The sequence below is a fragment of the Lissotriton helveticus genome, chromosome 8, assembly GCF_964261635.1.
Source record: "Lissotriton helveticus chromosome 8, aLisHel1.1, whole genome shotgun sequence".
Classification (NCBI taxonomy): Eukaryota; Metazoa; Chordata; class Amphibia; order Caudata; family Salamandridae; genus Lissotriton; species Lissotriton helveticus.
This window is the reverse complement of record NC_136069.1, coordinates 354,514,346-354,537,621: the sequence shown is the minus strand read 5'-3', so window position 1 is coordinate 354,537,621 and position 23,276 is coordinate 354,514,346. Positions and strand designations below refer to the sequence as shown.

Here is a 23,276-nt window from a genome sequence, read left to right as displayed (position 1 = left end):
ACTTGGGACGGAGTCAAGAGAGTTTCTCCAAATACCCATTATTTTACCCTTTTGATAAATAATTCAAATGCAGATCTTGAAATGGTGACAAGCTGCTGGCAAACTTTAGGACTCCTAGTTTTATCCAAAATTCACAAAAACACTTGGACAGTACAAACTCTTTGCATGACGGTGAAACAACTCAAACATTTGTGATTTAAAATACGGATTCCATGTATGCTGAAGCTGAAATCATCATCATGAATATAACAGAGGTCATGTTAACATCCAGAGACCAGGTTCAAGCCGGCACACTGATCTGACTAGATCTCTCTGAGACATCTCAAGGAACTCTTTGCAATAGGAGTAAAAGTTCTGTTATCGGATAAATCCTTTCTCTCATTGTGCACCCACAAGGTTTACCTTGGTTTGTACCTACCATAGCCTCTCAATGTTCACTTATAGTGAACCCCAAGCATTCTCCCACACCTTCTTCAAAAGCTACTTGTTCCACTTCCACATATTATAGACAGCCAGGACATTGGTTATGATGCGCTACACAGCTGCATATTGGAATCTATGATGGCTCTGAGTGTCAACAGCAGGTCAAGGATATTTTTATGAATATCCAATAATGAATATAATAATGATTACAGCTTAACTAGCTGTGCCTCAATGCCACTCAAGTAAGTATTGCAAGTATTGCATGTTATTGCAAGCCTACCATGCTACCACTTAACTGGGCATCTGCCATGAGTTTGCCCTATACCCTTCATATTTTATTCACATTCTAGGAGTTCAGAGTTTTGTTTTTTCAATTCTAGTCCCTTTGGGTCATAGTACCTGTTAGAACTGGGGTTTCTGGTAGGCTGAGGTACCACTCTAGTCTGGGTAAGCTAGACACACACTAAAAGATAAGTTGTACTCATCCTCTGGTAGTTTGGCACAGAGCAGCCAGGCTAATCTAAAGAGGCAATGTGTAAAGTATTTGTGCACACACACAGTAACACAATGAAAACACCACACAAATACCCACAAAGGGTTAGAAAAATAGATTATATTTTTATGAGTAATACAACACCAAAACAACAAAAATGTAATAAGCAGAACTGGAGTTATACATTTTTTTAAAACGAATCAAAATGTAGTGCTTAGAAGCAAATAGAGCTTAGGTGTTACTTGAGGTTGTGCTGGACATGGGCAAAATATAAAGTTCAGGCAGAGTGCGATGGAGGGCAGGCCGGCCACAGGACTCAGGCTACAAGAAAGCTTACTTTCAAGGGCCTGGGCCTGGATTGGCACCACTTGACAGGCAGGACTCCCAGATGGCGGAGATCAGGTGCTGTGGCAGAGTTGAAGAAAGTTTTTGATGTGGGGGTGACTTCAAAGAAGGCCCGTGAAGTGCAGAAGTCCTTCTTTCTTCCCTGCCCAGGATCCCGACTATCAGCAGAGGGTAATCAGCTCTTTGTGTAGTAAACAGGACACTGCCTATTCAGGTGTACGTGTCAGCTCCCCCCTCTCTTCCTGCCCAGAAAGATCTATCAGAATGCAGATGAATGCAGATGAGTTCTCTGTCACACCCACCCTTCCGTTGTTTGTGGCTGTCTAGAGGGAATGCACAGAGTGTAGCTGTCACCCACCCCAGATGTGTATTGGAGGCAGGCTGCAAAGTACACAGAGCAGTAAAAACAGAGACATGCCTACTTTCTAAAAGTAGTGTTTCTAAAACAGTAATGTAAAATACAACTTTGCCAGTAAGGAGGATTTATAATTCCAATTACAAAGATATAAAACATAAGACAGCACTCCTTTCTGATCAGGAATGACAGCGTAAAAGTGTATTAAGGAATTCCCAATGCTAACCTATGAGAGAAGTAGGCCTCACAGTAGTGAAAAACAAATTTAGCTGTTTGTCACTACCAGGACATGCAAAACCTAAAAGTACATGTCCTACCTTTTATTTATACACCACCTTGCCCTTAGGGCTGACTTATGTGCAATAAAAGGAGAGTTTAAGACTTGGCAAGACTTGCTGAAGACCCATTAGTAACATTTAAATCACAGCCTCTGGGTATATGGTATATCACTGAACAAGGAACTTATAAGTAAACGAAATATGCCAAACAGGTGTAAACCAATTATACCATGTTTAGAGGAGAGGGCACATGCAAATTAGCACTGGTGAGAAGTGGTAAAGTGCTCAGAGTCCTAAAGCCAACTAAAAGAAGGTCAGAAAAAGAGGAGGAGGAAGACAAAAAGTATTGGGTGACCATTCAGAGAGAGCCTTTTTCCAACAGTACCGTGTTATTCCTGCAACACTACATTACTCAGGTCCTAGTTGTCCTTTCCTTCATAGTTTACTATAATGATACCCCCTAGACTTTCCTGTTGAAATGCTGGGCAAACTTCAAAGAATATAGAACATTGGGGTTCCACACATTCTTACCTCGAAATGGAACATATCAACTACGCACTGCTGTTATTCCACTGACTCATAGTCAAGTGCAAGATGAGCTCAAACCCCTGTGTAATGTACAGAAAATAATGTATAGATGGGCACCTATCTATTGCCGCTGTTGTTCCAATACCAACTGATCACAATCCTTCATCTCTGACAGCTGGGATATAAACTCTTCAGCAGCATGTCATTCCACTGTCAAGGCTCATTCCCAAAGAATATTCACCTCAAGGAAGTCTTTGGCAAGGTGTGATTCCACCAGTATTGCTTTCCACCAGGCATATGAGCTTTTCCTTGCTTAACAGCCATTGTGGCATGATTGATGTACCTTTCTCCAACATTCAGTTACCCCCACTTTGCTGTACTAGTGCTAAACAAAACTTCACAGGAAATAAAGAAATGAAATAAAATGTCAGTCTTCTCGCTCTTACGGTACTGGGTGTTTATTCTATGTGCTCTTTTTATAAAGCCATGAGGTGCATGATGGGTGAGAAAAACTAGTTTAAAAAAAAGAAGAAAAGCAGTATGTTCCTGTGATGATGCACAGGTACTTCCCTGATATCAGATGGCAAGATATACAAATTTGCCTAAAGTAGGGAATTGGGCAACACTGCCCTTTCAGTAAATACATTCCTAATAATACAAAACAACAGCAAATATTATAGCCTTGACAGTGCATATTTTCAATTCACGCACAATGCTTTCCTCTGTGCCTCTAAGGGACGGATGATGGTGTCCCATTTGTTCTTAGATGGTGTGGGAAACCATGGCTGACAACCTACTTCAGATTAAAGTTCAGACTGCTGTTTGAGCTATTTTTCACATTGAATCTGAAAGTTTGCAGGGCTTGGGTTATGCACACTAAACTGTTTAAAAACTCTCAAACTATTCATCATTATCTTTATCACGTAATAGTATTATTTTAACCTTGCGCCTAAAGATTATTGCGGAGTGGGGAGGAGGGAATACAGGCACTTTAAAAGATTGACAGGTCCGGAACACAGCACCTACCACAACAAGATTGCAAATTAAAATGCGCTGTATACCAAAGGCATGTAGCTATCTTGTTCTATACATAACATGGAACTGAGCTGTGGGCCACTTACCAAAGGTCCTAGAGCAGTCTTACGGGTATAGAAGGGCAGGTACTGAAGGTTTCTGGCATGAGCTGCATCACAAGACCCACTTTCCAACCTCTGCAAGATTACCTTGTGGTTGTATGTGATTTCATAGAAAATGGAGTACCATTAATGCAAAACCATGTCATCTAAAGTGTTTAAGGGAAATTTTCAGAATGAATGGCATTTACCTTTTCGAAGAAACCAATTCATAGAATGTCTTTTTGGTCTAAATTGTCTTTTGAATGCTTATTTTTTTAAGTGTAAATGCAATGGTTGAAAGTCTCTTTCAGAAACACTTTTGTCGAAGACATTTATTTCAGTGCTTTACTCCAGGGGACCTTATTTTATACCTATGTCTTTTACTTTGTCAAATACTTCAGATTCTCTTATTCCACTGACTCATCCTCACCAGTAAACACCATCCATCGCTAACACCTCACTAACCCTTCACACCCTCAGTCCACGCCCACCTAATACCCTTCAGCACACCTAAACTACACTCATCCCCGAAGCCTAAAAGTCCTTTCACTCCAAAAACTCCCCAATCCCTGAACGATAAAATCACACACTACCCCTAACTCCACCCATTCCTGAACCCTAAAAATCTATTTCTATGCCTAAACCCCACCTAGCCCATACCCCTTAAGTAACCTCAACACACCCAAACTCCACCTATCTCTGAACCTTACAAAACCCTTCCCACCATTAAACACCAGCTTTCATGACTTATACATGCTCCTCATCACCCTAAACCACTCATCCCTGAACCCTAAAAGAATTTCTACATCTAAACTCCAGCCCATCCTGAATGCTAAAACCTCTTCAAAACTCCAGCCACTACCCATAATTGAACCTTAAAAACCCTCACCAGCCGTAAACTCTGCCCATCAATACCTTTACACTCCACCCATCCCAGAAACCTAAAAACACCTTTACACCTAGACACCACTTATCTGTGAACCTTAAAAAACTGTCAAAATAATATAGGGAGAGGCCCAAATATCCAAGGGACAGGCTGCCAACACAAACAGTGTAAAATAAAATTTCACTTGGAAACAATGTCACTTAGGTGAATCATTTCGAAAACATCCCCAAATATTAATTCGTTGGGATCTTTTGACAAAATCAGGCTAATATCAAAAGTACTCAGCAGAATAGTCCATCGAATTTAATTAAAAACACTGACGTTGACGCGTTTCGGTGTGCTGCCTGATATGCACCACCTTTCTCAAGACAAGGATAGTTTGTTGTCTCTCTTATTTTCATTTTTTTCTCCTCTCAACATACTTTTTTTTAATTATCTAAATAAGAAATATAAAAAATACTCCGTTTTCACCTAATTTTGTCTCTTTTTCTGTATATATTTTTATGAATTTATAAACATTTTGGGATCATGAATGTGATTTTCATTGTCATGTTTTTAACACTGTTTTATTAAAAAATAAATTTGTATACTTTCTTAGAAATTGTTAGCCTCAAATGCATTGTGTTTATATTGGCAACCGTGGGGGTCTTTTATTCTGGCACCTGTGTGGATGAAACATTGAATGGATGATATGAAGGGTGATTGTTAGCGACATTATTTCCAAGGGAATTTGTATTTTACAATCTTAAAAAACCCTCACCACCACTACACTCCATTTATCTCTCTACCCTAAAATCCCCTTTCCATGCCCAAACTCCAATTATTCCTGACCTCTAAAAACCCCGTAACACCCTAAACATTACCCATTCCTGAACCCCAAAACACCACAGTAGTCCTGAACTCCACGCAAGTTTGGATTTTTCCTTAAATTATCTTTCCAATAAAATCTTTACTTGGATTTTAATTTGTTTTGTATTTTCTTTAAATTGTCTTTACTTAACATTTGTTTTCAATGATTTGGTTCCCTCCAATGCGGTTTCTGAGTTTTAGTTTTTCCATTAATTCACACACATCATACCTGTATAGGTGGCAACAAATGTTTCAGTGATCATTCAGTTGACTATAAAACAATCAACTACAGAATCGTGAAGACTAAAGAATATACAATTTCTGGATAGGCTCTCACATACAGATTTCTAATGATCTTTCCTTTTAGCTGACATATTACTTTATGCCAGCCATTCACCTATTAGATAGTCTGATGTGTCTGCTACTAAAGGGTGGTCGTTTTTTCCCCCAAAACCTTGCAGGGGGAAGTTATGTTGCTGATTTAGAGTGTCTAACTACACAGAATAGAAATCTGATAATTGGACACAACTTTGGACAGGGCACCTTTGTGGGATTTTTTAAACAGTTTTCTGACTGTGCATGTTTTGGGCAAGAGCGATAGGGATGAAGAGTACAATTATGACTGGTATAGAAACTATTCTCCCCAACATGGCATTTGTGTTTTACTTCTTTTTACTAGATTTCTTTAAGTCACACGATATATTATTCACATTCACTAGATTCCTTTTTTCACAATTTGCCATGTTAAAAAGTTATATGAACAAATATGTGTTGTTACTATTAGTCCAGAGGGGCTACATCTTGCACCTGGCCTCACTTAAAACTTGTCAAACTATGGTACGTGTGAATAGTGCTTTGGGCTCAGACACTCTTCGCCATTCTGAAAATAGACTGCACCTACACAGAAAAAAAGGCTTAAGTAAACAAGGTGAACTGTCATAGTAAATTATTAATACAAATGTCAGGATTCACTACAGTTATCTGGGTGGACAGTTCGAAAAAATAAAAACAAGTTCATCAAGTTAAGCAGAGGTAGTCTGATCGAAACTGACAATCCACCTTAGTGTTAGCATACAAAATATCTAATACCATCAGATCAACGACAGTCTGCAGATGTTTCAATTTTTAAACTTAAACATAATACGCATTAGTGGGTATGTCACATATCTTAATGTTAGGCAACAATCGTCACTTCATTTAAGAATATGTCAAACAAAAGGGATGTGGGAAAATCACCAAGTGCCACAAAGACACTGTCTCAATAAAGTATCCTATCTTTCCCTCCTCTTGTGTTATCAATGATGGAGACAATCACTATTTTTCCTTTTTTCAAATATTTGGCCTTTGTGACATCTACCACATACAAACAAATGATTGTTTTTGTTGTTCTACCAATGAGGGAATACAACTCGCCTGCAGGTGCATCTCAATTCATAATTTCTGCTAGTTCCCACCATTTTGAAATGATTGTCATGTAGTAGGACTAGTGCTCAGAAAATACAAAATAGAATGGTGTGGTAGTTGTGACCAATGAAAACGTAATGTCACTCATCAAACTGTTGGTACTAGAAAGAAAAAAATATTGAATTAATGACTTGTTCAGTGGTGCACCAGCATAGCCAAATATTATGTATGTCGACGATCAACGTACTAATTATGTTTTGGGGTTTTTGGGGGAAGTATGAAATGAAGTCAGAGTGGTAGACGGACAAATCTCAAATATACCTGTCTGAAAACGTACCAATAGATGAGTTGGAACATATGGAATAGACTTTAATGTTTGACGTAGAACAACATTGGGGATCTTTTGGCAATTTGGCAGTACAAGATATCAATCATATAGGAATGGACCTGTTTTTAAAATTATATTAAAGTATATTTGCATTAGTTTGGAGTACATCCATTCAGTAGGGTTTGAGATATAAGCCTTTTTTTAAAAAGGTGTCAGGTTGGCTTGTGAGGGTTAACACTTTTGTATGCCTCAGTAATTCACGACTTATGTCATTCACATTTGAATTCTTCGACATATGTGACTAGTTGAAGAAGGGCTCTGTAGAAGTTTTTACCACCATCTCGAAAAACACAAATTGATTTTGATTCATGACACTTGCTATGTGGAAAAAATCTCCACGCAATGGGTGGCCAGCATAAGTGGTGTTCGACCCTATTGGAGTGTGGGGGAGGGCACAGAGGAGTCGAAAACTGAGTAACAGCACACAAAAAAACCAGTTTGTGATTCACGAGACAAAACACGATTGCACAAGCCACAATGTTGTGAAAAAATCACAAATCGGGTACAATTACAACTTCCTAAAAGGATTTTTTTTATAAACTGAGAAAGTCAGGTGGTTTTGAGGCAGAGAGATAGACAGCAAGTGAGAGGCAGCAAAAAAATTACAGATGGAGAGCCAAAGTCTGTCTGTAGCGGAGATTTGAGCAGAGGGGTTGGCTATCACTTTCATTATGCAAAAGAAACAATTGATGGACGGAATGCTGGGCAATGCAAACATTCACCCCCAGATACAAGGATCAGGGTTTAATCCATCATTCTTTTGCTCACCAAACCACCCCAGTTTGGACCCAACCATATGCAAATCAGTCTTGACCCTGTTCCTTGTGGGAACAGTCCAGCCAGAACTGCCAAGTAAGGTCCTCCCTGGACCGGAAACAAGCATCCTGGGACCGGTTTCAGGGCATCACCCTTTATCAGCCAGGCTAGCTTGAATCCAGTGGTGTAGTGAGCAGGCCCATATCTCTGTACTGGGGTGACATTGTTCTGCATTCTGTCCAACAATTCTTCTTTTTGTATTTATCACTTTCATTAACCTTGCTAGTTTTGGTGAATTGAAGTTCATGCTGGCCATGCACACAGAGTGAAACCTGCCACTAAGATCTTAAACTTAGCAATGTTAAATGATAGGTACTTATCCCTCATTGAAATCTGGACTTTATGTAACCAATCATGTATACTTTCACAAAAAATTAATAAGTCCTCAGCACATATTGAGGAGACTGGGAGTCCAAGATGATAGTGGTCTCATACTGGTTTGAAGGGTGAAAGAGAGAGGGATTTATTTCAGCCGTACTACCTTAATAAAAAAGTCAAATAATACATCAACTATTTATTTGACATATAGCACAACTCTGCAAATTCTTCCTTGTTAATACGTTTAGCAAGCTTTCCCTGCAGTTCAGCCATGCCAATTATCTATGACAGAATAATCTGAAACTAGTCGTCATTGGCCCAATAGGTTGTTGAATGTATATCTGAAGCTGCTAACTGATTGTTCTTCCAAACTCCTTTGGCAATGAAGAGAAAACTATGAATTGGCATCTGCCAGTCCATTGTGACATTTGAAGTTTTGGTTTCTGGAGTAACGGAGAGACAGTTTCCTCAATAGAATGGCTTTTTGTATGTTAAAATCCCTAACTAAAAAAATGATCTGACCTGTTACACTATTACAGCAAAAAAGCAGGAACACAAATGATCAAGAGGTAAAATAAAATGGACAGTAGGTCTTACATTGCAAACAAATGACTAAATGTCATACATGTCAGGTTGAACTTAGCGGTTGCTGATAAATTAGCCTGTGGAGAGAAATTGAGATATAAAGTGCCAAACTCTGCTCTACAGTGAAACTTGCCTGTATTCAGCCTGCCCGTGCCTCCCTAGAGCGCATCCAGGAATTCTGATTCTCTAATGACAATCAAAATAACCCTTATACAGGATTTATTCTGATAAGTTGAAAGTCTGGATGACAATGAAAACAGTCTAAATACAAATGTCTGCAACTCATGCTGGAAAGTAATGTTATATTGGTCTGTGGACTGCTATGAAATGACGTCCTTTAGTTCACCTTTGTTGCGGAATTTTACCTGGGATCTACTTCCACGTAACACAGGAGAAAAATAACATTTGGCCACCGTTAGTTGAAATGGAGTCAATTCTAATCCACAGCCCCAGCATTGCTGTTGAGAAGTACTAATAGCAATAGTCTTGGTCTGGAACGCCAACTCCTTAGAAAAACAAATGTATATTCCTCATTGTGGTACCAAACGGGACTCCAAATACAGGGACACGATATTCTACAGACATGTAGCGGTCATAAGACCAACTTGAGTTTCAGATAGATGATCACATCAAAAGTAAGGAGAAAATTACATACATAGCATTCTCATAACTGAAACCAATTAACAATGTAGTGCAAGCCAATGAATTCAGTCAGTTTCAGATATGACAATAGTGGGCTTAATCTAAGGTGTTAGTGATAGAAAAATCTAGGTGTTAAGTATCATGGCCGCAAAACTCAATTGGACACGCTATTATGAACGAAACAGAATAAGAATTGGGAATGCAATAGGCCTTACATTTGTTTGAGTTAGAGCTATTGGCATTGTAAAGGGCAATGTGATTTACCTATGTGTTCTGGAGTGTATGTATGTGGTGTGCAGTGGAATTATGGGGGTGTGATTGGAATTGTTAGCTGTGGAATTGTGTGGCATTGAGTTGTGTGTTGTGGAGTGGATTTGTGTAGTGAAAGTATGTGGCATGATGTGCAGTGGAACTATGTGGATAGTAATTATGTGGCATTGAGTGTACTGGAATTATGTGGTGTGCGATTGTGTATTATGGAGTGTAATTATGTAGAATGGTATTTTGTGTTGTGAAGTGGTATGTATTGGAGTTTAATTATATGATGTGCTGTTAAATTTTGTGGCATTATGTGGAATTCTGTGGTTTTGATTGGATGTATGTGGTGTGTTATGCAATTTTGTTGAGCGGAATTATGGGGATTGGTGTTGAATTATATACTGTTGATTGTAAATATGTGGAGTTTAATTGTGTTGCATGGAACTGTGTGGATAGCTTTGCCTATATGTTTTTGTTTTGTTGTATATGTGTGGTTGATATGTGTTATGTATATACCTATTTGTTGTACAAGCGTGTTGAGTGTAGTTTTGTACATTTGAGTAGAGTGTAGTCTTATGGAGTGGTGTGTATGAACACATACTAAATGCTGCTTAATGCAGGGATATAATCTGATGTACTAAACTGCCACATTTTAAAGAAATACATTTTTGATTTGTTAAGAGACTATTATCTTTTACAAGATGATTGTTTCGCGATTTACATGCCAAATCCATTGCTTTTTTGCTCACCATGCCATTCCAGTTTGGACCCAGCAATATGCAAATCAGTCATGACTCTGTGCCCAATGGGAACAGTCCAGCCTGAACTGCCAGGCCAGGTCTTCCCTGGACTGACTGGAAACAAGCATCCGAGGAGCGGTTTCGGGCTTTCAGCCATCATCAGCCAGGATGGCTTGACTCCAGTGGCATGGAGAGAGAGCACAGGACCCACGTCTGGGCATACTGGTCCCACTCGGGGTGGCAAATACAAAAAGAACAATTGACGGACAGAATGTAAAACAATGTCATATATTCACCCCAGTACAGAGATCTGGGTCTAAATCCATCTTTTTTTGCTCACTATGCCTATCCAGTTTGGACGCAGCCATAAGCAAATCAGTCATGATCCTGCGCCCAATAGGGAAAGTACAGCCCGAGTCCAGCGGAGCACAATACAGAATGTTAGGTTCAATCATACAATTCGGATGAGCTGCGCACTTAGTAAATATCAGGCACCAGTTCTAATAAAGAAATGAAGCACCGGAGTGGGGCGAGATGCACATTTTGTACATAAAGGCCTGCGGCCACCATTGGCTGCTACTCCGAGGAAAAGAAAGGTGTGCGGCTGTTATTGTTAAAGGATGCAGCGCTGCCAAAAATAAAAAATATAGATGAAAATGTGCAAGTTAGGCAGCTGCGCATTTTGAAAATATCGCGCGGCCACCCTTGCTAATAAAAATATAAATAGGGGAGCTAATAAAAATATAAAAGCAGGCACCGTGCTGAAACCTAAAGCGCTGCACCTGGAGGAGGAGTGGCGACGAGGAGGAGACAGTCAGCAGAGAGTGGAAAAGTGGGCGCCGTTGCAGGAAAGAATATGAGACTAAAAAGGCTCTCTGGGGTGCTTCCAGTTTAGTTTGATCACATAACTAATTCACCACTTTTGGGTTATTTAGATTCTAGCAGTGGGATGTACCCCCGTTTTAGTTATCCACACCTGCCTGACTGATATCTTTATGAAACGCTCCATCTGCATATCTCACACCTCACCTCTTTTCTCCTCAGCACCCTCTTGTCTCTCTCTCCTGCACATACTTCCTTACATGTCCTTCCCTTCCCCTCCCCTACACACAACACACCAGCTGTCATGTAAAAACAACTTTTCTTTATATTTCCCTGTGGCAATATTTCAACAGTTGTGTGCTTCCTTTATACACTTTATAGTAAAATCACATTTACAATTGGTACACTTGATCATTGCACTATGCGCTCTGCAGCATGAGTAAGGTTTGGGTGGACATGCAGTCTGAACCCCTTTGTGAGCCATTGAGGGGCTCTGTGAGAATTTGCCCAACTTTTGGCCTGAACTTCACAGCTCTCAATTGTTGCCGGTTATAAACACACCCACCCACAACCTGAACCTACACAGATATATAGAGGCAGCTCTTCTCATGGTATGCACTATATATGAGCAATATGTTGTATGATAAAAATACTGAAACACAACATATCGAGAAAAAAATCAAATACTCTTAGGGAATTCAAAAGTAAGTACAATATGAAAAGTGAACAAGAACAACATTGCTGTTCACAAGCTGAGTAGCCAGTGCCTATTTTTGCTGGCTGCAGCTGTCACCCGATAGTGGAGCATAAGGGGGATGGGCGGTTCAGGACAATTACAGTTGGGGCACCTGCCCCACACCCCCCACAGTGACGCCACTAGTGTACATGGTCAATTGATTTCACTGCCAGTGTTCTCCACTGAAACTGGGAATGACCTGGTGCCTTCCTTTACTTGTTTGTAAAATGTACCATTTGCTTTTGAGCAGTTTTGTTAGACCCAGAAAAAAATTACATTCTGGATGAAACAAGCTGACACCATCCTGATTAATTCCACAAAAGATTCCACGAGCCTCCCTGGAAGAACAAGACGGTTTGGAAGATATGAGTCAGGGAGTGAATTCAAAAGACTCATAGATTCTGATTAACAAAAGGTTCAATGACCATAGCACAAGTGGGAATGTCAACTACAATACTTTTTGGAATTAAAAATAGAAGTCCAGTATCCCCTATGATTTATATTACAGAAAATGGCATCTATCAAAAGCCACTCTTTTCTAGTGGGTTTAGAATTTAGTGCGTATCTTCTTGATATTGGCGATCCCCACAATATATCTTTTCATGTTTCATATCTATATTGATTTTCTCATATACTGGTTCCAAATTGGGGAAACATCAACCACTGCTGTAGCAAACTAATGGTACGCTTCCAGCACTGAGTAAGGTGAGAGGGGAAGCAATCTTGTCAGATTCCTTTGGAGCACCTACCATTAGACTCACGACACAACTCACCCGTGCAGGAAAAGATAACAAGATAATGGAATTAGAACCAAATAATCCAGAGCAAGGAAATATAGGGGTACAGCTACTTGGACCTTTAACAAAACTATATTGAAAAGATGACAGTTCTTTTGTGCTGTTGTAAATAAACAACTATTCTCTTTTAAAAAAATAGCTCTGGTTGGCCAATAACTTTTATTGAGCGTCATTAGTTGGTGTCAGACTGTCTCTAAGGTCCAAACCCTAATCACCTCTAAAGTAAGCCTAGACTCTTTACCCACTTTAGTACTTGGATATTCAAAATCCAACCAGGAGTATTTAGCAACCAATGATGAGCTCAGTTCCATTAAGACTCAGGAATGCCAATGGTAAAGTACAGTTACCAGCGTACTGACCGATAACCATGGCTACGCCATGTATTTGAGAAGAAACCTGACACTAAGACTATGAATTTACACTCATTTCCACTTTACACATGCTCAGATTGGAGTGCATCACTACAAATAAGCCTTCATATTTTTTATAATTTTTCTTAATTAATGAGTGATCAACACATTAATGAGTGATCAATGCTTTTGACGGTCAGCCTCTAAGGCCCAGATTTACTTAGATTTTGCATTGGGTTGAATCACTTTTTTGGCACAGCCCGACGCAAACTCTGATTAGGAATTTACACAATCATGCGAATTCTGATTTGCACAGCTATGAAAAAAAAGGAATGCAACACAGCGCACTACACTGTGCTGCGTTATGTTGTGTCAGGCATACATTACATAGGTGGTGCAGGAGCATTTGGTGCATCCACCCATGTATTGTAATACAACCCGATATTTACAACGATTTGCATACATGGGTTTGTACCTTTATTTCCTCCCGCTTTTTATTTTTGCATGATCTGGCATTCTGCAGCAGACATGTAAAAAGGAAATAGCTTCAAAGTATAGTTTTTGTGCAGGAAGGGACCCCTTGCAGCACATAAACATTTTGCCCACAACACAGGTCCACTTGTGATATGATGCAAGGGTGCCTGCATTGGCACTACACAGCCACAAGGGGGCCAGCTAGGAGATAGCACAATAGTGCCATATTTTTTTGCAAATATGAGACAGTTCTGTTCTCTCCCTTTTATGCAATGCAGTGCAGCAGCTTCATTTGCTGTACTGCATTGTGTCAAATGTTAGTAAATATCAGGTGTGGCTCCTCTGCAATGGCAGTGGAGCATCATCCCACTCGCTCTGACGCAGCAGCAAAAAAAATAGAAAGATATTTCATTATCATTTTATTTTTAAGCCGCTGGCTCAGCCAGCGTGTGCAGGGAGGGGCAGGCTGAAGCATGGGAGGGGGGAGGAGGAGTGCTACACGTGCACTCCTTAAGTGCTCATGTGTGTTTGGCAGGCCGTTTCAGGCCGACCAAAACACACATCCACACTTAGGTTTCTCTAACCAGGCTATATTGAACAGTTAGTTTAGAGAAACCCCACATACTCCCTGTGCGGAGCCTCTTTCTAGCCCGCTCAGGCCAATCTGCCCGGGGATCGGACAGGGAGTCTGTGAAGAAGTCACAGTGTCTGCTGAGACAAGGAAGACCCGGCACTGAGGCGCGACGCGGGAGGCGGGCGGCAGCAGGTAATTTTAACTTTTTTTTAAAGTATTTTTATTATGGTCCTCATGATGCCTCCCCCACACACTTTCCTCGCACTCCCTGGCACCCATATCCCCACACCCCACCACTTTTTGAATGTGGCGGTGACCACTGGTAAATATGCCCTTTGGTGTCCATCTCCATTGCGATCTTAATCTGAAGACCATGCATATAAAGTAACATGGGCAAGCAATATAACTGAAATAAACTAGAAACCTGAATACACTGTAGCCATCCTGCAATGCTGTACCTTGCTCAAAAGCAAATGGATATGTAACAGGGCGAGGACATTAGATTTGAGATTTACAGCAAATTGAAGAAAACCGTTAATATAAAGGGATACAAAAAAATTGAGGAAGAGGGTGTCTGTAATAGGCAGAGTAAACACTATTAAATGTGTCGAATTAATTAGAACATCATTTGGGTATATGTGGTTACCTAAAAAAAACTAAATTTCGTACATGAATTTGTATAAAAACTGTTCAATGCATTTTGCATCATATGAAACACTAATATACTGTTCAAGAATTGACAGCAGAATTCTGCATATCCATAGTTTGAGTTCAAAACATCATCTTACCAGCTCCTTCTGCTGGGCAGTTTAAGTTTGCATAAGCTCCATATTTTAAGTCCAGCTCTGCCAAATTAGGGATATGGGGTGGTATTTGGTAGTTTAACCGAAACTCTGTATTTAAAGTGTGAGGGATTTCCTTTTTCCAGTCAGCGAGTGATGAAAATGCATGTTTAACTTGAAATCCTGAAACATTGAAAGACAATTTCCCCATAAATATTTTCTCGTCAGTTATAGACTGTCACATTTTAAAACAGAACTTATACAGTCTTGAATGCTAATGTATCTTTCAATCTTTGTTTCTCAAAATGATGCTCAAATTTGTTTTATTAATAACTAGTAACCCATGCTTTCCCAGGAAAATGTTACTTACTTTGTAAGCATCTGATCGTAAAGTGTAGTGCTGCAGATTCACATGCTCTGATTAGTTCTGCAATTTTCCTTTTGTAGCATGTGCTGTTGTAGATTCTCATGCTCTGCATAGTATCTGGACATGTCCTAAATAAAGTACTTAAGACTGTCTAGTCAACCGTTGCCTGCAGCTGTTTTGTGTGTAGAGGGAGCTGGTGGGTGGGGGGGGGGGGGCTTTCTGATAGCATGTTTGGGTGTGCCTGACTATCAATCTTGCAATGCCGGCTTTGGAAATAGGTGGGTCCTTGTGGGGTTTTTCAAAGACTATGAACAGTTAGTCAGCTTTGCAGTAGGGCTTGGTTCAATCAGTGTAGTACATGGGAGCCCATATGACATCTGGGTGAAGAGCTCTCATTGCTACTGTGTCTGATTGAGGAAAGTAGATTGAAAGCTCTCTGGTTTGGTTGAGGTGAAAGGTTGAATTTGACTTTGTGGGTCCAAAGGAAACCTGGAGAACATGTTGAGTTGAGTCCCTGAATTTCGTTGATACCCACCCGAACTCAATGGTGGAAAAAAAGAATGTAACATGGAGTGTGGGGCCCATGTCTATTGCCAACTAATGGCGGAGTCACAGTGCATCCTGGGACTCGAAAGTCTTTCATCAAAGAAAAACAACTTGAAAACATTGAGTCAACAAAAATGTTTATTTTGTAGCACAATATCAGGGAAATGCTCTCCTTTTTTTCAACCTTACATTCATCACACAAACGTATTTTTAGGATTTACAAAAATATATGTTTTTTATTCAGTTCAACCCGAAGATGATTTTGACCACATTGCTGCTTTCCTAGTTGCTTTCTGTTTATAGGGGAAAATATGTACCTGATTTAATTAAGTTTTGCGAGTCACAAACCACCCCCTGACTTGTATGAGAATGCAAAAGCAAGGTCGTGCAAAGTATAAAAGTGCACAAAAGATCTGCTGCAATATTTTATACCCGGTTTAGAGGTTTGCTAAAAGCACATTTCTAAGTGCAAATTGCAATTGTTATGTGCTAAAAATGTGCAAATTGCAAATGGTCACAAACAGAAGTTCTGCACTTGACACAATTTGCTAAACCCCACCTAGCGCCAGCAGGTGATAACCAATCGCAAGTTATAAACATTGTTTCTGCATCACTTCAAAATGGCTGCCCTATATGTGATGAGAAGGAAGGTGAGGCCAAAGGCACTGCAGTAGAGGAGAAGGAGAAGGTAGCGGGAAAGTCCAAGGACAAGAAAAGAATACTTGATCAGACGCAGAGGAGAGACATATAACAAGTACAGGCTCAGCATACAGGTGACACACAGAGACATTGTAAGGCATGAGCAAAGTGGGCTCTGGCCCAGCGCCCTAGTATTTCAGGGGAGCCCCTGATAGAGTCAGCTCTGTTGTGCAGACTCTTACCCTGATGGCCTTAAATAATTCTTAAACAGATTGTTTTAAATACCCTTTTCCTTTAATTTATTATTAAGCTGGTTGGTGTGTGGGAGTCTATTACAGACAATTTGCGACCCTTGTCCCTACCAGGTAGGTCGCTCCCCCTCCGCACAGCAACGCCTGTGTCTCCCTGCCCCAGCAGTCGCTGCTAAGGAATCTCGAGGCCCTCCACCACCCGCAGGCTACAACCTGCGCCTCATCCCTGGTGGCCAGTGGTAGGCCGTAGGTAGGTTTGTTCATCCTCCGCTTTATTGCTTTTATTGTATTGCCTGTATTTTCATTGTTCTATCTGTGACTGCTGTTGTCTGTCTTCCCCCGCTGCCTGTACGTGGTCCGTTCCCCTTTTTCTTCCCTCTGTTCAACTCGCTGTCCCCGTGCCTCTCTGCCCTTTCGGCCTTCTGTTCTTAGCTACCCCTGTATTTCTGTATTCTGTATTTTGGCTCTGTGCCACTCGTTTGACCGGTATTTCTGTGCCCTTTTTGCCTTCTGTGCCACTTGTTTTTCCCTCGTTTTTGTGCCCCTTTTGCCTTCTGTTCCACTCGTTTTTTGTGCCTGTCTGCCTTCTGTGCCACTCGTTTTCCCCTCGTTTTTTGTGCCCTTCTGCCCTCTGTTCCACTCGTTTTGTTTGTGCCCCTCTGCCCTCTGTGCCACTAGTTTTTCCCTCGTTTCTGTGGCCCTTTTTCCTTCTGTTACCTTTGTTGTCCCTCACCGCCCTTGCCACTGCGTCCCCTGCGGCCCCGCCCCCCTGACTGCCCACTGCCCTTTCGCTGCTCCCGCCTCCCAGCTACTCCTCCCTCCCACCTCCCCATATATGCCGGCCGCTGCCCGGCCGCGCGGCTGGCGCGCCGAAGGCGCACCTAAGACAAGCCCGTCTGCACCTGGACCGCGCACAGCGCCAGAACCCCTGGGCGCCGCACCCGTCACGACGACCGCCACCACTCCGACGCCAGCACTCTGCACGCTCTCAAATCCGGACCGAGCCACATCTGTTTCAAGGCCGCCCAAAACGCACACACGGCCCGGAACTGCAGCTTCATCAGCCTCAGAGCCGACGAAAAGACCCCAACCACCTCCGATGCATACTACTGAACACCTGCTCCGCACGCAAGCATGCCGTCGAGCTCTGGGACCTGCTCGACACAACATTCCCCGACGTTGCCTTCCTGACAGAGACCTGGTTTAACGACTCCTTCGCACCCGACATCGCCATAGCCATCCCAGACGGCTACAAGATCACCCACAGAGACCCCACCAATGGAGTTGGAGGAGAAATCGCCATCGTCCACAAGAACAGCATCAGGGTCTCGACTAGCACTGATGACGCACTCAGCACCGCCGAACCCAATGAATTTCCAGATCCACACAGACCCTAACTCCACCCTCAGAGGCACCTTCGTCTACCGACCCCCCCGGACCCCGCCCCCAGTTCAGCGACTCCATCACCGACTTGATCAGCACGCACTCCCTGACATCCTCCTCAGAGGCCTGAACTTTCACCTTGAGAACAACAACAACTCCACAACCCTGATTGACAACCTTGCAAACCTCGGACTGAAGCAACGCCCACCCACTCCGCCGGCCACACGCTCGACCCCGTCTTCTCCTCAAGCCTGCACGTCTCCGTCAGCCACACCACCGAACTCCTCTGGACTGACCACCGCTGCATCCACTTCGCCTTCCAGAAACCCACCACACACCACAGCACCCAACAGATCCTCTACCGCTGCTGGAGCAAAATCACAGAAGACCAAATACAAGCAAACCTCGCTCTCAGCCCACCCACCGAACCCTCCAACACCGACGACGCTGCCCACAGCCTCAGACGCTGGATCGAGGACTGTGCCAATTCTCTCGCCAGCTGAAGAAATCCCCCAACATAGAGACACCAGCAAGAGGGCCAGCTGGTTCACCCCAGAACTCCTAGCCTCCAAGCAAGCCTGCCGGAAACTAGAGAAGAAATTGCACAGTGAACAAACTCCGGACAGCCACGCAGCACACAAGTAAGCCATACGCAACCACCACCACCTCATCAGGGTGGCCAAGAAGACCTCCTTCAAAGACCACCTCGACAACAATGCACACAATAGCAAGGAGCTCTTCAACATCGTGAAGGAACTCTCCAACCCCAGCTTCAACAGCAACGGCATCCCGCCGTCGCAAGCCCTGTGGGACTCCCTTGCCACCTTCTTCCACCGCAACATAGCAGACATCCACGATAGCTTTAACACCCAGACAGCCCCAACAGACAGCAACACAACAGACTCTCCGCACACCATTGACCAGGACCCCCTGCTAGCCTGGGCCAGCGTGAGCATCGATGACACTATCAAGACCACTTGCACAATCCACTCCGGCTCTCCGTCAGACCCATTCCCGCACCACGTCTTCAACAGAGCAAGCAGCTCCATCGCACCCCACCTGCGCAACGTCAATAATCTCTCCCTCGAGACCGCGACCTTCCCTGGAAACACGCCTAGATCAACGCCCTACTCAAAAAACCTAAGGCAGACCCAAGAGACCTCAAGAACTTCCGGCCCATCTCTCTGCTCCCCTTCCCGGCCAAGGTCATTGAGAAAACCGTCAACAGACAGCTAACCCGATACCTCGAAGAAAACAGAATCCTGGACCCTTCCCAGTCAGGGTTCAGCAGCAACCACAGCACCAAGACTGCCCTCATCGCCGCCACCGACGACATCAGGACCCTGCTGGACAATGGCGAGACCGCAGCACTCATCCTCCTAGACCTCTCTGCCGCCTTCAACACCGTCTGCCACCGCACACTACGAGCACGCCTTCACGCCGCAGGGATCCGAGACAAGGCTCTGGACTGGACCACCTCCTTCCTCTCCGGCAGAACCCAGAGTGTCCGCCTCCCCCTATTCCGTTCCAAAGCTTCCAAGATCATATGCGGCGTACCCGAGGGATCCTCCCTCAGCCCAACGCTGTTCAACATTTACATGGCCCCGCTCACACACGTAGCCCGACAGCACGAACTCAACATAATCTCCTACGTCGACGACACTCAGCTGATCCTCTCCCTCACCAAGGACCCCATCACCGCCAAAGCCAACCTCCACAAAGGAATGAAGGCTGTCGCCGACTGGATGAAGACCAGCCGTCTGAAGCTGAACTCGGACAAGACGGAGGTCCTCATCCTCGGCTCCAACCCTTCAGCCTGGGACGACTCCTGGTGGCTGACGGCACTGGGGACAACCCCGACACCCACGACCACGCACGCAACCTGGGAATCATCCTCGACTCAACGCTCTCAATGACCAAGCAAGTCAACGCCGTCTCCTCCTCCTGCTTCAACACCCTCAGCATGCTCCGCAAGATCTACATATGGATCCAGACAGATACAAGAAAGACAGTCACCCAGGCCCTCGTTAGCAGCAGACTCGACTACGGAAACGCCCTCTACGCGGGAGCCCCGACCAAGCTCATCAAACGACTACAACGCATCCAAAACGCCTCGGCACGACTGATCCTCGATGTACCACACCACGGCCACATCACCCCCCACCTGAGAAACCTGCACTGGCTCCCTGTCAACAAGAGGATATCCTTCAAGCTCCTCACCCACGCACACAAGGCACTCCACAAGACCGGCCCAGCCTACCTCAACAGAGAGCTCTCTTTCTACATCCGCCAGCTATTCTCCGCCGACCTCTCACTCGCCACCGTCCTGCTCATCCGAAGAACAACCACTGGTGGCAGATCCTTCTCCCACCTCGCCGCCAAGACATGGAACACCCTCCCACTGAGCCTACGACAGACACAAAACCTGCTGACCTTCAGGAGGATACTCAAGACCTGGCTGTTTGATCAGTAGCGCCCCCCCCCCAGTGCCTTGAGACCCTCACGGGTATGTAGTGCGCTTTAGAAATGATTGATTGATTGACAATTTGTCGAGAAATGTTCTGTTTATGTTTCATGTAACAGCTAAAAGAAATGGTTTCTTTTAGATCAAAACAGGAATCCACATATGAGAAATGGGAGGGTGTTACAAAGATTATTTGCAGTAATATTAGTGAGCTGCTGCTGTGTTACAATATTGAAACACATACCACTGTCCCTGAATAACAGATGTAAACACACTTAGAATTTGAAAAAGTGTGCATTTGCACTGTCAGTGACATAGCCAAAGAAGGCATGAAAGAGCTAAAATTGGACCATAAATTCAAAGGTGTTCGGAACAGGGACCCCCAAAATACTTTTGGCCCGGGCCCATAAAATCCTTAAGATGTCCCTGGTGAGACATGCCCTTTTTGATGAGCTTTGCCCAGTAATATGTAGAAATACCCTAAGAAATTAGGGTCGACCCACATATGCGCCAGTCCTATGCTCATTGAACCTCCTGGCCTAAGGCAGTTTTCTTGGCATTGTAGCAACAGCAGGAGGTGTATCGCAGAATGTCTTTCCAAGGTTTTTCACCAATTAATGGGAGCAGTGTTGACCAGGATTGGCACCCAAATTATCTTTTCAAACACACTATAGGAATACAAGATAGCAAGCTTGATTTTTATAGCATTGCACATTTCCCTTATGTGATAGGATATGTGGAAAGGACACATGGCTTGAATTGTCCTCCCTCTGCAACCATATACCTGCACTGGAATCAAAAATATAAGCAGTTCTTAAAAATACAAGTAGTTTGAAATGCCAGGAAGCCAATCACTCGGCAATTGTTTGGTCAGAGCAGAGTTTGCTGGCATCACTTATTACACAGACACGAATGTGTAGCCATGCACTTCATAATCCCAGTGAAACAGCCCAAGTAATCCCCCTTAAAAAAAAGGCGAACATCCACATCTCCCAATTCCAGAATCTTCGCCCCATATCCCTCCTCCCTTTTTGTGCCAAGATTGTGGAAAAAGTAGTGAATAAGCAGCTCATGAGTCATCTAAAAGATCATGCGCTCCTACACCCTACTCAATCAGGGTTTAGAGCCGGATACTCTACTGAGTCAGCCCTACTTTTTTCCACCGAGAGTCTTAGGCGCATAGTGGATGGAGGAGAGACAGCAGCGTTGGTATTATTAGATCTTAGTGCAGCCTTTGACACCGTGCTGCACTCAACGCTGCTGTCTCGGCTATCTGGAATGGGAGTTAAGGGGCCGGCCCTTGCGTGGCTGGAGTCCTTCTTGGCCAACAGAAACTTTCAGTTGCATTGCCCCCCCTTTTAAGTCTTCCCCCAGAAAAGCAAGCCATGGGGTTCCTCAGGGCTCCAGTCTGAGCCCCACCTTGTTTAATATCTATATGGAACCCCTGGCTCGCATAGTGGAGACTTATGGGGTGGGCATTGTCAGCTACGCTGACGACACCCAATTGGTGTTCAAACTCACGCCCGACCACAGAGAAGACGCCACCAATTTCCCCAACTGCCTCTCTTCCGTGGCAGCTTGGATGAATAACAACTGTCTTCGCCTTAATGGCGATAAAACTGAGCTGTTGGTGGTGGGCAAATCTTCTTCCGCTTGGTCCCACATGTGGTGGCCTGCGGAACTGGGCAGCCTGCCCTGCCCTGTGGCATCGGTGCGGAACCTGGGCATAACATTGGATTCTAACTTGTCTTATAACCCTCATGTGAAGAAGGTTGCAGCAAGATGCTTCAGCATACTGAGAGTCCTTCGAAAGGTACTAGACCTTCTCCCCTTGGACTCAAGAAAGACCATAGTCCATGCCCTAGTCACCCCTCATCTGGACTATGGGAACGCCTTGCTACTGGGGTTGAGCAAAAAGGGCACTTACCAACTCCAGTCCGCTCAAAATGCCGCAGCGCGCCTTGTGCTCAAGCTTCCTCGAAGAGCCTCAGGGAGACTGGCCTTGTCCAGACTCCATTGGCTCCCTATCAAGGAGCGAATTAAATTCAAGGCCCTATGCTTTGCCCACCGCATAGCCCACGGCACCGGCCCAGGATATCTGCAGGGTTTACTCACTATACATCGCCCTACCAGGAACCTTAGATCTGCTGGTACGATGGTGTTCAACATCCCTAAGATAGCTAGAGCGAAGATGGGCGGCTCCTCTTTCAGATACTTGGCTGCCAAGGGCTGGAATGAACTCCCTCTTGAGATGCGGATGGAACCCTCTGAAATGAGATTTCGAGGAAAATTAAAAACCTTCCTCTTTCCCCGCATCTAATTTTCCCATTCCCCCTGGTCTTGTCTGTTTTTCCTGTGTTCATTCCTCTTAGCTTCTTTGCGGTTTTCAGCGCGGGGACACTCTGTTCCTGAGTAACCAGGCGCTTTATAAATGGCTTCTATTCTATTTTATGCACTTCATAATCCCAGTGATGAGTCTTGCATTGCTCCTTTAGGTGACAGTGGGTATGCTTTATGTACCTGGCTCCTCACCATATATTTGAATGCAGTGACATCCAGTGAAAAGTGCAACAACATTTGTCGTGGGTGCCCACGTTCAGTAGTGGAATAAGCATTTGCGCCCCTGAAGAGCAGGCTCCAATGTCTGCACTAAGTGGAGATGCACTGC

General features: G+C 43.7%; 1 protein-coding gene across 1 annotated transcript in view; it reads right to left on the bottom strand.

The window, feature by feature from the left end:
• The window catches only part of TEX26 (testis expressed 26), a 118,393-nt gene that overhangs the window by 3,763 nt on the left and 91,354 nt on the right, over nt 1-23,276 (bottom strand). The window contains exon 6 of the mRNA XM_078655999.1: nt 14,965-15,141. Within this exon, the coding sequence (XP_078512125.1) occupies nt 14,965-15,141 (177 nt within the window). The remainder of the gene's footprint in view (nt 1-14,964; nt 15,142-23,276) is intronic.